The sequence below is a fragment of the Cuculus canorus genome, chromosome 4 (assembly GCF_017976375.1).
Source record: "Cuculus canorus isolate bCucCan1 chromosome 4, bCucCan1.pri, whole genome shotgun sequence".
Taxonomy (NCBI): Eukaryota; Metazoa; Chordata; class Aves; order Cuculiformes; family Cuculidae; genus Cuculus; species Cuculus canorus.
The window spans coordinates 61,785,954-61,803,076 of record NC_071404.1 but is presented as its reverse complement, the minus strand read 5'-3'; the positions used below and the strand labels follow the sequence as shown (position 1 = coordinate 61,803,076).

The following is a 17,123-nucleotide window of genomic DNA, read 5'->3' as shown; positions in this document are numbered from 1 at the left end:
GCTGGCTTGCTGCACCTCCTACCTCTGCATCCCTGCTTCTGCTCCCTATCTCCATCCCACCTCCAAAACTCACCCTCCTCACTTTTGACCCAGGCAAGAGGTGTGGCACATGTACCTTTCAGGGTGCAAGCAAAGGTGGGACAGGGGACGCGACTGACCCAGGAAAAGCAGCTCCGCCCTGGGCAGCAGACAAGACAGCTCACGTTCAACTATTCCTCACACCCCACCCAAACCAGAACAAAATCCACAGACACTTGATCGATACATATATTGCCACAACCACAAGCCATCTTCCCATGCTCCTTTCTTACTCTCCATGCATCTTGTAACAAGCCTGGGGCTGATCCAGTTTCATGCCACTTGAAACACTAATTGCTGGCAGCGAACCGAGTCCCAGTCCCACCTCACCTGGGCAAGCGTACCACCAAGATCCTCCTGTCTAGCCTGTAGCTAAAAGTCCCACCAGATGCTCGTCTGTGCATCTGTATTCAATTTTTTTTTTACTAACTAGATATTATTGCCCTTTATTCTTACTTCAATACGAGTTTTGCCACTGTAATTTTAAGTGTGCAGTGAAAAAGTGCTTTGACTCAAGAAGAGCATGCATTTCTATATAAAACATCTGTAACAGCAACATGTCTAGCGGGTATTAAAACAGGTTTCAGTATCTTCTACAATTTATATACTACATTACAAAACCACACCCATTATTAGCAAACATCTTGGGTACACTGCCTGTTGCAGAAAGTACCTGAATTATACACACAAATTATATCACACTAGTGCATAGAGAGATGCAAAAATTATTGCAAGGAACAGTTACATTGCCTGCCATAAAACAACCACAAGAGGGAAAAGCCCCAAATAAGAACTGTAAGGTCTTTGCCAAAAAAGAATCACCCTCGTAACAAACAACCGGAAGCAGAAGGCCACCATGGGAGCCATTGTAGGTAATCCTGTGTTGATTCCCTGCGGAAATGCTTCCTCCACAGCACTTCAAAAAACATATTTCATGAAACTAGACCTGAGCAGGACCCTCCCCCCAGCCCCAAGCCTTGCAAGACCTTGTGAAAAACCATAAAGCAGTTACATTTCAGACCACCGTTTTCTGGCTTTTCTACTTGTTTACTTATTTAACCTAATTAACTGCATGAAACCAACCCATGGGATTTTCCTTTCAGTGAGTGCTAAGAGCCAGGCCCTGCTGGCCATCAGCAGCTGACCCCAGCACAGTCTTCCCTGGATCTGTTTTGGAAGGATAAGAGGCAGATATCTTGATCTGTGAGCCTCCTGCCTCTCTAAGCATCCAGACTTGCACCCATAGTTGTTCTTAAAGGACAGGGCAAGGGGTGATAAATGGGAACAATTGAAAAAGAGACTTCTTGTACATAAATTCATACTTAAACCTCTTTCAGAAGGGAAACACTAAGATCATCCAGAGATAAAAGGCAAATTACAGTTTCTCTACAAGAAGCTGAGAACACGAAGACTCTTGCAACAATTCATAACAAATAGGCTATTTTGTTTATTGTTTACTTCCCCATATGAATGAATCAACCATCTCAGAAACTCCATCACACACAGGGCAGAAAACATTATTTACACCAGGGACGTACAGCCCCAAAATAACTTTAAGATGTACAGATTTATAATGGGAACCAAGAGGGAGGGGAGAGGACAAAACCAAAATCAAAGATATTGCAGTCAGACTTTGACTTTCAGTTACAGGAGAGATCTCTATCTCCATGTAAGTGGGGTTTTCAACTATTAAATAAATGGTATCTTAAAAATAGAACATTTGACAATTTCAACACATGTATTATTTCTTCTAAATAAATATTGCATGGAAATGATGCTGCTTTGCCACCATAGCTGCCTTCCCTCCTTCTGTGACTCAATCATCACCTGTGTTTTTCCTTGGATTCGTAGTTTTGTTTCCTAATGGCAAATACTATTTCCTCCACTCTTACCTTTTGGTTGGGGGTATTTTTTTCTATTTCTTCTTTTTTTTTTTTTTTCCCTCCATCTTTCCTAACCCTTTGCAGACCTCTGACATGGCTCGAGGTTGAAATACAATGGCTTTTTAAAAAATTACCCATTATTTAAACAGTCTTTTCCATGACCTGAAACAAAACATAGCTTTGTACTATATAACTTAGTACTGATGCTTCCACAGATAATTTTTTTAATGAGTACCCCCAAATAACCCCTCCACATGCCTGTGACACAAATCACCCGTGATCTTGTTTCCTCCAAAGCCCAGATGATTTTGACCTGGGAGCAGGAGCAGCCCTTGCACAACTGTACTCCCACAGTAGCAGAGTACATAGTGCTTTCTCCCCAGCTGTAAAGAAGCAAATGTCAGTAGTTCATCTGCCTTCACTTGGTGTCTTCTTACCAACTTTGCTTGCCAGACACCCTTGCATGAGCTTTCCTAGCAGCAGGGCAAGGGATTATAATATCACTATCTGGGCAGCAAAGCGCCCAAAGGGCAGGTGAGGATATGAACTGGTGCACCTGCAGGCTGCACCAAGCTGTACACAGGACTGTGGCAGCACAGGGCAGATAGGCTGTGAGCAAGCAGATCTCCAACAGGAACCTGGTCTGGCAACAGGGAGAGAGGTGGGTGTATGTGAAATGAAAGGGGTACCGTGTCTCTCTTTCACCTTAACGCTTATTGCTAACCATCTGCTATGGTACTTGCAGATTTCTACAGTGGTTTTAAGCTTCAATAAAGCTTTCTTCCTTTCCTCCTTCCTTCCTCCTCCTCAGCTGGTGATCCTAAAAATAGCTTTGTTTGAAGACAAAGTCAAAAGAAGGCATCAACTCACAAGTCTGGAATTGAGCTCCAGCACTGGAAAAGTGCAGTCCCCATGCTTCCTGAGAACAAAACAGTTAATGCTGAGCCTCTCTCTGTCCCTGCTTCCTCAGAGCAGCTCAGGGAGGAAGACAGCAACTGAAATTTGATAGGTAAAATGTGGATAGGGGGGCATGGGCCTTCCTTCCACTGGTTAGGACAGCTTATCCCTGAAATGCACTAAGGCTTTTAATAAAGTGAACATAAAAGGACAGTCCCTTGAAGGTGTGGGAAGACCCAGCCAGGGTCCTGGAAGTCCTGCACTGCCAGGGTAAATGAGAGAGGAGCTCCTTTGTGCCTAGCACCAGGGCAGAGCTGCAGTATACTCCTGCCAGCTCCTCCCAGAAGTGAGAAGACTCCAGGCTTCCCCATGGCAGGGGCTATTTCTACAGAAATTACTTTTGGAAATGCAGACCTTTTGCCATTTATTTACTGCCCATTCTCGTGAGCCTCAAAACCATAAACAGGTATTTTACAAAGTGGGAACCACTGCACGTATGCAGACCTGTTCCTCCATGCTGAAATTATGTGGAAAATGAAGATAATTCTTTCCTGTAAGTAAAATTATTTTGGGTTATCATCCTCTGCCACCCCCACAGGCCTGTCAGAGATAGGGTGAGGGATGTGAAAGGGGACCAGAGGACTAAGGCACACTATTAGATATGAGGATAACAGGATGCTGCAGTCACACAACAGGAAATCTTTGGGCAGAGAAGGATATCATCTCACTGAACACAACAGTGCCACAGATGCTGTCTTTGCTGTTACTGTCCCTTGCAAAAAGGCAATTTCAAAAATGCAGTTCCTGACAACGAAACACTGGTTTCAAACATCTAATTATCCCTTTTCATGTTCCCATTACAGATTCCTAAGTTGCTGGGCCCATCTTGTAGTTTGGTTGAGAAAGAACACATGAGTTATCTCCCACATGAAGGATGCCCTACTTTGGTACCAATTTCTGCTGTTAGATATTCACTGAGACCAGCAAGGGTTGCAGGAATATATCCAAAGGCAAAATTTATCACATGTTCCACATTCAGCCACTTAGTCCCTCCATAAACAGAAGTGATTCCTCCCCATGTGAGCTCTCAGACTTGGAACAATGTCCAGGCAATCACAGTGATCCAGTACAGTTGTCCACTCCCACCCCCTGAAAGAACAAAAAGCAACCAGACAAGGAGTCCTCTGTGAGAGCAACATCCCTCCACTACAGAAGAGACACAGAGCTGTTTCCAGCTACACCTGGTCATTTTGTCACCCCAGCTGTGTTTGGCTTACAAAGCTTAAACTGAGCAAGACCCTAAGTAACATTGTTCGAGTGCTAAGGGCACATGTGCGCATGAGTGCATGGCAAGGAAAAGGACCAAAGCACTGATGACTTAAAAAGTGAACTTGCAGCACTGAAGGCAGTGGATTCCCCCGACTCCCAGGATAGCAGCTCGTTGACAAATGCAAGAGGGTGAAGTTGGAAAGCAGGCAAGGCAGACCATGTTGCTGTTTTTATTGTGCTGATGAAGTTGCTACTTGCGACATGAGGATCAAAGAGACTGAAGACTGCATCCATTCTTGCTAAAACACTTGTGTGATATGTCTTCTGGGGACAACTGTTACAGACTGGGATGTTGCATAATGACTTCTGGAGGCAGATTTCCTTCTTGTCGGCACTTTATCATGTGTGATTATTGTCCTGCTGGTTATTCATAATAGAAATGTTTATAGACCATTAATACACTGAGCCATTCAGACAATTCATTGCACTTCATTGTTTCAAAGGAAGGTGCCATAAACGCCGAGGCTTTCTTCCACCTCTTATTTTTCAAGGTAGCAAAGCACTACCCTAAAAACACAGTTCAAAGTTTTTCCAGTGTAACCAGATCCCTTCCACCTTGATTTAATTTTCCTTTGCAGGTGCTTTGTATCCAATGATTCAATAAGTCAGACTGTTTCTGAGGCTTCAAAAGTGCAAAAGAGTTCAAGGTACTTAGCCACCTTGAGCACCAGTTAAGGCGAATTTGTTTCCAGTCTCAGCCACTGTAAACCCTGTCTAGCGTAGTGTACCAGTTCAGTCATGCTGCTGTTCAGTGCCAGAGTGCATGTCACTGTGCTGAGTTCAGCAAAAAACTCTGGAAAAGGGGGAGTGAGAGAGAAATTATTTGGTTGGTTTCACACAACAGGCACTTCTGACAAGGCAACGGGGCAGTGAGGGTCAACAGCAGCAGCACACTGTCAATAGGCGAGTTCCGTAAAAACATGTTAATGGAGAGAGCTAAGCAATATTAGAAAGCTGGAAAGCGTAACAAACACATGATGCAGGCACATGAAATCAAGACACACACACACACAAGCACTGCCTTTAAAAGACTTTAAGAGACTCCATGGCAGGTGGGCAAAGTCTGGGTATTCAGACCCTGTCCCTGCTGCATGCTTCCCCCAGATTTTAAACAGGTCAAATTTGATTGTTTTCCTGAGTGATGCCCAGAGCATGCACAGCTGTCATAGGACTAGTCCCTTTCCTTTATCCATCCTGAAACCTTGGAGAACATCACAATTTCTCAAGTGAACACGTTTTGAAAAAAAACTTATAGCTTGTCAGGCTGTACAATTCTGGTTTGGGAATCTTATAGCTGGGTACGTCAGGCAGATTTAACAGAGTCCTACTATCCTGCACCAACTTCAGACACCACACTCCTCCTGCACAGGCAAGAGATCCACTCTTGCAGTGTACCTGAAACCTGGGGGAGGTGCTGGCAAGATGCACGCCCTGCTCTGTGCTGGCAATCATCTGTGCTGGTGGCAGCGAGTTATGGAAAATCGTCACATCTATAATTTTCTAGTCACCTTTACAAGCTATTACTGCATGACCTGCCTTTCAGTGACATGGGCTTGTCCCAGTCCCTCAGTCCCTCCTGCCTTGATGGTGTCGCCAGGTATCTTTTCAGAAACTTTCCATTCTCAGCTCTCCTTTTTTACATAACAAAGATTGAAACTGGAGACAGAAAACTTCTTCCTCGCTGTGCAAGGAATTCTTCAGAAGCAGAGAGCACCACACTTTCATTCCATTACTTTCCAATTCAGAAGCAGAGAGCACAATTCCCATGATTTTCCTGCTTTTGTTTACAAACTGGGTATCCATTCCCTCTATGGGCAAACAGAAGAGCTGTAAGCAGAGACAATGAGCTGAAACCCCTTGCCTTAGCAAACAGAAGATAACCTGATGTGTGACCACAACATTATGTGAAAGGGGAGTGACTTCACATGCATGCATGCAACCTAAACTTGTTGTTGCTGTGGGAGATCAGAGGCTGGAAGATAACTGGTTACAGCCTCATGATCTATGATGCTGCTTTGAATTATGGTGAGGAGCAGGGGCCTGTGCTGGAAGCACCTGGTTGTGAACCCACAGATCAGAGAGCACTTCAGATATGCACAAGTGACTCAGAGATCAGTTACAACTAACTGCTTTCCACTAATTTGTGACTTCTCTGTTTAAGAAAACTTGACAGCTGAAGGCCACTGCTCTTCCCTCTTCTTATTATGCCCTATGAAATGCATAAAAGAATAAAGGATGTGGCCTTTTTCTTTCAGCTCTATGTACTCCCTCTCTTTACCTTCCAGAATCTGTACGTTACAGTGAGTATCATCAAATTCCAGTTCTGAAACTGCACCATCCTGAACAGTGACAGGAACTGCCATGCCTACATGAGTATTTGCTGTTCCCTAGCACAGATCCATTCCCTTGGGAGTATTTATTACTCCAGTCTTTATTCTCCTACATTAAAAAGGCAACATAGAGCAGGCTTTGAATTTAGTCTTGATTGAAACAAGACTCTGCTTAAGCTGTCCTCCCACAGATTTTCCCTCTTTGACTCACTCCTCTGGCTTTTACCAGCAACATCCACAGCTCCTTTGTGTGACAGTCTTTTATCAGTCTTTTGAGAACATAACCAAAATACTATGCACAAATTGCTGTGAGCACAGGTTGCTCAGAGGACAGCCAAGAACTGAAGTTACTTTATTCAAAGATGACTTGTAAAGTCTTTTGAATTTCAGCAACTGCCTCAGAGTATTTTTACAGCCTTCCAACAACTCAGCATTGCACATCGTGCTTATTTCCTTTTGCAATTTTGCCAACAGATTGTGGCAATACATCCCTTCACCCACAGTAGCTCACAAAATGGGGTTTTTTTTTTATGAAAGATGACAGTGCAAATGCCACTTAGGGTAGTAGTCTGCAGACTGAACTGCACCCACTCCTTTTGCTTACTCACCACTGTTCGTATCACAGTTGCGTTTTTAACAATGCAACTGTAAAATAAAAAAGTAACAGCAATATTAGGAAATTCTACTGGCAGATACTGGTCACTTGCCCAGCAAGGACTTCAATTCAAGTGCTGCTCAGTTCCTCTGTTACAGAGAGAAACTAGATTAATTATTTTCAAGACAAAAATACCTGGAAGCCTGACAAACTAAAACACAAGACTCCAGCCCAAAAAGCTGCTTTTAAAGAAAGTGAGCCAGCTCAGAGAAGCTAAGTGCCTCAAAGGGAAAAACAAACAGCAAAAAAACTCCTTATGTTTCTTGTGTTACCATGGAGTGAATTGGCCGGTTTCCTGCACCTGATATCCTCATTCCTCAGCTCTTAGACATTTGAAGATGCCAAGACAACCTTTTAATTGGAACTCACCAACATAGCACCAATGGCTTTCCAATATGTCATAGCTACCTATTGCAACATATTTAATGTTTTGATCTTGAGTTATGGTGTTTGTGACACTGAACGTTAGGATTTAAGCAAATATAGATGCATAGCCACAACAAATAATACAGAAAAGACAGAGGGCAAAAAACTTACCCTTATTCTTCCTGGCCAGTGCATCAGCCTGTTCCCAAATATCATATGCATAAAGGATATAGGAAGTGATGTTGATGTAGGAGGAGGTGATGCTTGGGATATTATAAGGGACAGCGACTGAAGAAGCAATGCTGTTTCCACTGCAGTTGCTAGCATTCAATCCCAGCTGAGAACTCATAGAACTAGCAGGAGAGGGCATTGGAGAAAGAGGAGGTGTGCTTGTGCTTCTGCAGAATAAAGAAACACCATCACAAACATTTGAATTCAGAGTCTTGCCACAAGATTATCTTACACCAGGAGCTATCCAGTATCATCCAGGTCTGCAGTACATTGTGGAGTGATGAAAACTGAGATGTGTTCAGCTCCGTAACAAGTAATTGTCATTTGAGCACAAGGCCAAGGTTTTTAAAGTGATACTAAGGACTCCTCTTGACAAAAGAAAATGTGTGACCAGACATCAGATATTTCCACCTTCCAAAATATACAGCCACTTGTGGAAGACTTCAACAGATTATCTAGGTGTTTTTTCCTAATTACTCCCATTTCAGGTATGCTGAAGCCACCCACCTATGAAGGCTGGAGCTTTCTCACAGCTAGTCAAAGTAGTCAGGTCCGTCTACACACGCTTATTTATAGACCTAGGAAAGCTAAATATAGTCAGCTGCCTGCCTTCCAGACACAGGCTGGCTTCATCACAGCACTTCACCTCACCACTTCAGACAATCTAATTTTAGTCACTGGTATGAGAGGGCTTCCACCACTGCTCTTGGGAGACCACTTACTTCCCAATAAATCATACCATACAAGGTGGCAGCTGCCACTCTCTCAACTGCATTTTAAAAGGGACAGCTCATTGGGCCCAGTAAACATGGGCCTAGTCTGCTGGGCATCAGGTCAAACACTTATGTGACAGCTTGCCTTTTGGTTTTGCTGCCACATATGCAGCAACACTGCTGCACATACATAGAAAGGAAAAGATGCTCAATAACTCACAAGTTAAAAAAATTAGTTTTTTTTCTCAATTGGTGACTGAGCTAAAGAGAAAACTATTGAAGTATTACCCACCTCAAAGTTATGCTAGCACAGATTGAAGGCATAATCCTACCGCACAGTGACCAGGGTGGTCACCCATTAAGTCTCAAGGGGTCTCTAGCAGAACAAAGATGATGACAACAGAGGCTCTGAAATAGCAGAGTGAAAACACTTTCCTTCCTCCTCTGACCTGTTTCTTTAGTGAAGAACTGCTCTGCTTAATACATGGTAACCCAGGACCTCATAACAAAATCACAGGATCATTTACATTGAAAAAGACCTGTAAGATCATGAAGTCCAATCCTTACCCTAACACTGTCAAGTCCACCACTAAACCATGTCCCTAAGCACCATGTCTACATGTCTTTTACATACCTCCAGGGATGGTGACTCAACCTTTTCCCTGAGCAGCTTGTTCCAATGCTTCACCTCTCTTTCAATGAGGAAATTTTTCCTAATACCCAATCTAAACCTCCCTGGTGCAACTTGAAGCTATTTCCTCTCATCCTATCACTTGTTATCTGGGAGAAAAGACCAACACCTGCCTCACTACAACCACCTTCAGGTAGCTGTAGAGAGCAATAAGGTCTCCCCTCAGTCTCCTTTTCTCCGACTAAACAATCCCAGTTCCCTTAGCCACTTCTCATAACCCCTGTGCTCCACATCCTTCACCAGCTTCATTGCTCTTCTTTGCACACTCCAGCAGCTCAATGTCTTTCTTATAGAGAGGGGCTTAAAATTGAACATGGTACCCAAAGTGCAATCTCACCAGTTCCATGCATACGGGAGGAAAAAACCCTTTTCTAATGAGACAAGACAGGAAAGAAAGCAGAAACATACTCATGACTCCTAATAGTATTATTTCAGGTGGCAAGAAAGAGTGAGAGGTAGGGCACTCTCAAATGCAGTTTGCAACTCAAATACTCCGGGTACTGTTTACATTCACACACTTACAGACATATTACAATGTACGTATTTTTAAATCTCACCTTGCAACACATGGAGAAGGTGCTTGTGTTATTCTGGAAGAACTCTGCAGCAAGAAACAGAACTCTTGTTAGGTTTGGGCTATTCAGCAGACATCAGCAACTACTGCAGCCGTCTGACTGACAGCTTAGTAATAAGCATGCCCTACCTTGAAGTGGTCATTCAGGATCCTGGAATACTTCATTGCAGTGTCTTTTTTGTAACGAAACATCACCATGTGCAGAATGGACTGACAACGCATGCTGTGAACAGAAATACACCTAAGTGTCAGTGTTCACACACTCTGCTGCCTGCCTGCTCAGACTTTTAGGATGGAGGCAGGCAAACATCAGCTGTAGTGCAAAGTCAAGAAAGCTCAGAACTTCTTCCCCCGATCATCTTAAAAAAAACCCCAAAACACGGATTCTGTGAAAAAAATCACCTAAAACAAAAGAAACTAGGAAGGGCCACGTCTGGTCTCTTACATAAACAGGTGCCCAGACTCTTATAGGTGCCACAAGCTGAGCGAGCCCCTGTCTAGAAGTGCCTCACCTATGTCCAGCTACAGCTTCACTTATACGGCTCAAACACAGGCAGCCAAATCGCATTCTTTTGCCTTCGGTAAAAGCGCTTATGCGCTCTCAAGCCACTAGCAGATCAAGATTTAAAGCCTGTGCCTTTTGCATCTATGGCCCCTTGTGATATCCCAACTCACTTTAGAGATGTTCCAGTTCATTCTGGTTTTGTATTGTGGGTTTTTTCCTTACTGAACTTTGATTTCCATTTAATTCATTCCTTCACACCCAAAAGTAATGGGTCTTTCACTCTATTCAAGTCTAAAGAAAGAATAAGAAGGCAAAGAAAAAGTTACGTACCATAACACAGCAAAGATTTTTTCATGTGGAGGTGCTGACAAGTCTGTAAAAGGTTTCAATGTCATAATGAATCTAAGGAAACAAAACAAACAGAATCTCATCAGCCAACAGTGCTCTGAAGTCCCACTGTTTATAAAAAAAAACAGTGCACATCATTATTTCAAACACCAGTTCAAAACTCAGGAAATCTGCCTTGAGTTCTTAGTCCTGGCACCAAGTGTATGATCTTGACTGCGTCTCAAAATGCTATATTTTCCCCACAGTAGAAACAGATGTGATCCCTTATGCAACTCACTGGCCCCTCACACTGATTAATGGGCAACATTCCTACAAGTAGATGCCCCTTGTAGGCCACCTACAGGCCGGAGTCCCAAAACACATGCCCCCGCTGCTGAAGGGGAAATATTAATTTAAGAGTTTCTGGACAAGATATAACTTAGTGAAAAATACTTCTTTAGGGAAAAAAAAAATGGAGCAAATCTCCTTTTTGAGAACAAAGCCACAACAGCGTCTTGGAAATATATTCCATCAAGACCATAAAGCAAACACTGTAATCTAAAATTTTGAAATCTGCCACAAAAAAAAAAACCCTGACAGTTGTTTCAGCTCTAAGTTAAGAAGGTTATGCTACCTGCATATGTCATACTGTCTACTATCTACACCCATCTATCATGAGTATGAAACTAAATGGGGAAGGTTGCTAAAAGAAACACTGATAAAGTGTACTGGTACAAACACATATGGAAGAAACCAGTAAAATCTGTCTTCAATCAAGCTGCAAAACCTTTGGGGCACATACTGTTCTTCCACATGCTATAATGTTGCTTTGTTGTTTATTTTTGGGGTTTATTTATTTATTTATTTAACTGAAATACTACTGATCTCATGTGCAAAAGCAACTACAGAACTGGATAAAGTCAAAACCCCTTCATGTCCTTGATTGTCAAAACTAGTGTCCTCTTGTGTACCTCAGCTGCAAGGGTCTAATGCTGAGGACATGGTACCCACTTCTGGTAAGCAATACTGAAACATTTCCAAGGATTTGTCTCTGGTGCCTCTGAGCGGTCTCTCTATCTTGTGCTTGTACAGCAACTCAAACTCTGCTCCACGGTGGGAATCCACAGATGCCACGGCTGCAATCAAGCAATGCAACTAACTCTTCCCTTCCAAACATGCTGCCTAACCATGGTACTTTGAAAAATCACTTACTTGATGAGATCTATGGTGTCACTGAATATGCTGTAAGCTGGTTTTTGCGCTAGTGCATCTGATTCCAAGGCAACTCCATATTCAATGAAGGAAAGGGCAGCATCTAGGTACTGAAAGGCCTTTCCAGTCTTGTCAGTCTATTGGAAAGAAAATTTTCACTTTTAGACTAAGACAAATATTACTTCTTTCAAGTGTACTTGAATTCTTTTTTTCCTCTCTAGTTAAGCAAGATCTGAAGGGAAAAATAAAAGAGATGCAAATCAGGCCTCCAGGTGATAATTTAAGGGTTCTCAGTAGAAACCCTAATCTCTGGTCACAGTCATCAGGTTTGTGTGCTCTGGCTATTTATATCTCTTCCTCTTGCTCAGTGTTTTCCTTGAGTAATTTATTATATTCATTTTTTTTATATTATTGTCTGGTTTTGGAGGTCTGCATCATGAGAGGCAGAGGGGGCTTTCCTACTGCACTATTCTCTCACTTAATTTTCACAGGTAAATGGCAAGCAGCAAGCGTACATTATCTGACTGATCCATAATTAACAAAAACGTGTGTTCATTCACGCAAACTGTTAAACTGCACAGAGCAGAGAAAGCGAGTTACATCTGTAAAGAGGACTTCCAAGTCTCGTTCACCAGCAATACAGTTACTGTCAGGATCCTGACATTTCAGAGTAAACTGTCTTAAAGCTAACTGTTCCATTTATCTTCAAGCACTTTGTGATAGCTCTGCGAATCAAACAGGCCTGCTAACCTCAGACAATGACAGTTCTGAATCCTGTTCTCTACGCATATTCTCTAGATAAGTTTATAAACAAAGGGAAACATCTGTACATTTGGCAAATAAAGGCAGCCTCCTTACATAAATGACATGAGCATATGCCAAATATGGAGTATGAAATTAATGTTAGCTAGCAAATCTTGTTCATGGGTACACAGGTATCAGGTCTCGTTAACACAAACTCGTTAACATCTCTAGCACAGGGCCAAGACTCACCATTGCATCGGCTTTGTGCTTAAGCCTCTTGGCCTCTTCTATGTAGTATTCCATTGTGTGCTGTCTGAATTACGGACAGAGGAGGGAAAAACAGAAAGCAGAGTCAAAAGAGCAGGATAATTATCAGTTTTACCTTCAAATCTAGAGGATGCTGTGAGTCCAAATATCCTGTTTTAGCAAGACTTATAAACACACACTGCAGTTGTGACAGTCACTAACTAAACGTTGTCTGCATGTTAGGAAATACATGGCAGCTGAATGCACAGATAAAATGAATTATTTTTAAAAAAAAATCTATGATAGAATAACATTGAAAACTTACTTTCTGAAAGAAAAAACACGTGAGATTAGGCTACTATGAGACCAAGTTTATAACTTCATTCCCATGGAAGATATTAGTTATGTAATCTCCTACTCAAATACAATACCACATATACATTTTGATTGTAATGTACTTTACAGGACCAACGATTCATCTCAAACCAAAAGAGTTGGTATTCAATTTATCTGCTTACAAATGGTAGGGTCATCAAGGCCTCTAGAGCTCTTGGTCTCAATCAGCACATAAACGATGATAAAGTTGGATCATCTGTTCATGGTACAAATGGCACACAGCTACCTGTGCACTAACAAAACCAGCAAGTGAAGACTCATGTCCTCTCAGGAAAGTCAGTGGCCTGCCCAGCATTTTGTCACTTGTCAGCCATCAAACAAATCAAATCCCATCACTTGTAGTCAGGCACAAGAGACCTCCTGTCAAAGCTGAGTGGCTTCCCTCAAACCAAGAAATGTTGTAATGAGACCTTTACTTTTAGCTGGATGGGGTAAGTCCCAGACGCCTCTCTCTCTTTTCTCCCAGAAGTGCTCACTAAGAAGCAGAAGCCAAAGTGGCTGCAAGGCCAGCTTTGCCTAGTGTCTTCGGAAAGTACAGACAAGGGATGTGAAACAAAAACTTACTTTTCAATCTTGAGTTGAGGTCTCCTTGGTTTGGAGGTACCATTTGGCAAAGAAGGCACTGGGAAAGGATTTGTGACATCCTCTGCAGATCCCTGAAAAACCACAGAGTAGTGAAGAAGCTGATTAGAGAGATATGTCTAAAACCATTCCAAAGCCTGCCTTTCCTAAATTTCAAGAAAAAATGTATATTTTGTCCAATGACAAAGCAGCTGATGAGCTCTTCTATAAACAGCTGGGGACAGTCTCTAAATCTCTGCCTCTTGTCCTTGTGGGAGACTTTAACTTTCCGGATGTCTGCTGGGAGTACAATACAGCAGAAAGGAAACAGTCTAGGAGGTTCCTGGAGTGCATCGAAGACAACTTCCTTGCACAACTGGTTAGCGAACCAACAAGGGAGGGTGCCTTCCTAGACCTGCTGTTTGTAAATAGAGAAGGTCTTGTTGGGGATTTGACGGTTGGAGGACGCCTGGGATTAAGCGATCATGAGATGATAGGGTTTTCAGTTCTAGGTGGGATTAAGAAGGGGGTTAGTGAAACAGTCACATTAAGCTTCCAGGGGGCAGACTTTGGCCTGTTCAGAAGGTTGATTAGCAAAGTCCCATGGAAAACAGTCCTTCAGGGCAAGGGAGCCCACGAGGGTTGGGCGCTCTTGAAAAATGAAATCCTAGCAGCTCAAGAGCAGGCCATCCCTGTGTTCCGGAAAAGGAGCCGGCGGAGGGAAAAGCCAGCTTGGTGGAGCAGGGAGATCTCAAGAGGTGTCAATAATAAGAAAATAATAAGAAAATAATAATAAAAGCTCTATGTGCTTTGGAGGAAAGGACAGGCATCTTGGGTGGACTACAGGGAGGAAGTGAGATCGTGCAGGGAAAAAATCAGGAGGGCCAAGGCCCAACTAGAAATAAAACTTGCTAAGTCTGTGAAAGACAACAAAAAGTCTTTCTACAAGTACATTAACAGGAAAAGGAGGACGAGGGAGAATATCCAGTCTCTATTGGATGCAGAAGGAATAACAGTGACAGGGGATAAGGACAAGGCTGAGGTACTTAATGCCTTCTTCGCCTCAGTCTTTAATAGCAAAGAAAGTTGTTCCTTCTGTTTACAAATCCAAGAGTTAGAGGGGCAGAATGAGGCTCCCGTGATCCAAGAGGAGGCGGTTAGAGACTTGCTTGCCCAGCTAGACGCCCACAAGTCTATGGGGCCGGATGGGATCCACCCAAGAGTATTGAAGGAGCTGGCGGATGTCCTTTCCAAACCCCTATCCATCATCTTCCAGAGGTCCTGGCTGACTGGGGAAGTTCCACTAGACTGGAGGCTGGCTGATGTTGTGCCCATATACAAGAAGGGTTGCAGAGAGGATCCGGGGAACTACAGGCCTGTCAGTCTGACCTCAGTGCCAGGGAAAGTCATGGAACAGGTAATCTTGAGTGCTATCATGAAGCACATGCAAGAGAACCGGGTGATCAGGCCCAGTCAACATGGGTTTACAAAAGGCAGATCTTGCCAAACTAACCTGATCACCTTCTATGACAAAATCACTCTACTACTGAATGGGGGAAAGGCTGTGGATGTAGTCTTCTTAGACTTCAGTAAAGCCTTTGACACAGTTTCTCACAGCATTCTGCTTCAGAAACTGTCAGCCTCTGGCCTGGGCAGGCGCACACTCTCCTGGGTTGAAAACTGGTTGGATGGCCGGGCCCAGAGAGTGGTGGTCAATGGAGTTAACTCCAGCTGGAGGCCAGTCACAAGTGGGGTTCCTCAGGGCTCAGTACTGGGTCCAGCTGTGTTCAATGTCTTTATCAATGACCTGGATGAAGGCATTGAGTGCACCCTCAGCAAGTTTGCAGATGACACTAAGCTGGGAGGAAGTGTCGATCTGCTGGAGGGTAGGGAGGCTCTGCAAAGGGATCTGAACAGGCTGGACTGCTGGGCCGAGACCAATGGCATGAGGTTTAACAAGGCCAAATGCCGGGTCCTGCACTTGGGGCACAACAACCCTATGCAGCGCTACAGACTGGGGGAAGAATGGCTGGAGAGCTGCACGGAAGAGAAGGACCTGGGGGTGCTGGTTGACAGCTGACTGAACATGAGCCAGCAGTGTGCCCAGGTGGCCAAGAAGGCCAACGGCATCTTGGCTTGTATCAGAAATGGGGTCACCAGCAGGTCCAGGGAGGTTATTCTCCCTCTGTACTCAGCACTGGTGAGACCGCACCTCGAATACTGTGTTCAGTTCTGGACCCCTCACCACAAGAAGGATGTTGAGGCTCTGGAGCGTGTCCAGAGAAGAGCAACAAAGCTGGTGAGGGGGCTGGAGAACAAGTCTTACGAGGAGTGGCTGAGAGAGCTGGGGTTGTTTAGCCTGGAGAAGAGGAGGCTGAGGGGAGACCTTATTACTCTCTACAATTACCTGAAAGGAGGTTGTGGAGAGGAGGGAGCTGGCCTCTTCTCCCAAGTGACAGAGGACAGGACAAGAGGGAATGGCCTGAAGCTCCATCAGGGGAGGTTCAGGTTGGATATCAGAAAAAAATTCTTCACAGTAAGAGTCATTGGGCACTGGAACAGGCTGCCCAGGGAGGTGGTCGAGTTGCCTTCCCTGGAGGTGTTTAAGGAACGGGTGGATGAAGTGCTGAGGGACATGGTTTAGGGAGTGTTAGGAATGGTTGGACTCGATGATCCAATGGGTCCTTTCCAACCTTGTGATTCTGTGATTATGTACCATCTATTCTCCAGGCTCTCCTCCTCCTCTTACCTTCTTCCCCATTACCAATCCCAGTAACAGGAATGGAAACCTGGCCTCTTACCTGTTTGCTAGTAAGGCCTAATACCATTCAAACTTCTCCCAAGCACGGAGAAATTAAGTAGCAGGTTTCTTTGCATAATGGCTAGGCTAGCAGTAAGGTTGCAATCAGTGTATTTTTCGTGGCCACTAGCCAATGCAGGAATGGGTAACAGCGACTCACACTGATTTCCAGCTTAATCCCACAGTAATTGCTGATTCTCTATTACTAGCCATACTACCAGGAAAAAGTAAGCAGTCAGAAGCCAGATAATAGAGTGCACAGACTGTCTCAACACACACACACACACACATATATACACAACATCCTAGACCATATACTCCCAGCCACTAGTGAATAGCACTATAATTTAATTTCACCCAAAAATGCAATGATCTAGCTACAAGGATCATTAATTTTCTAAGCAAGCTATAAGGTATTATACCCAGGTTGCAGGCAAAACCACAAGTTGCTTGTTTCTTGCTTTTAAGCAATCCACTCTTTCTTTTCATAAACACATTTATTTTTATACCAATGTTGTATTTGCAGTTGCCTACAGTTAGAAAGTTACAGTCAGTTAGAAACCGTTACTACCATAAACATGATCC

At 43.6% G+C, this 17,123-nt stretch overlaps 1 protein-coding gene across 6 annotated transcripts in view; it reads right to left on the bottom strand.

Annotated features, from left to right (window-relative positions):
* Positions 1–1,501: 1,501 nt before the first annotated feature.
* Positions 1,502–17,123, bottom strand: part of AFF1 (ALF transcription elongation factor 1) — a 111,015-nt gene continuing 95,393 nt past the window's right edge. For all 6 annotated transcript variants that reach the window (XM_054064779.1, XM_054064781.1, XM_054064777.1 and 3 more), the window contains 8 exons: positions 13,742–13,833; positions 12,785–12,848; positions 11,792–11,928; positions 10,583–10,654; positions 9,877–9,970; positions 9,731–9,774; positions 7,710–7,936; positions 1,502–4,980 (listed from right to left, as the gene is read on the bottom strand). In XM_054064779.1, coding sequence (XP_053920754.1) covers positions 4,859–4,980; positions 7,710–7,936; positions 9,731–9,774; positions 9,877–9,970; positions 10,583–10,654; positions 11,792–11,928; positions 12,785–12,848; positions 13,742–13,833 — 852 coding nt within the window. In that variant the 3' untranslated portion in view covers positions 1,502–4,858. The remainder of the gene's footprint in view (positions 4,981–7,709; positions 7,937–9,730; positions 9,775–9,876; positions 9,971–10,582; positions 10,655–11,791; positions 11,929–12,784; positions 12,849–13,741; positions 13,834–17,123) is intronic.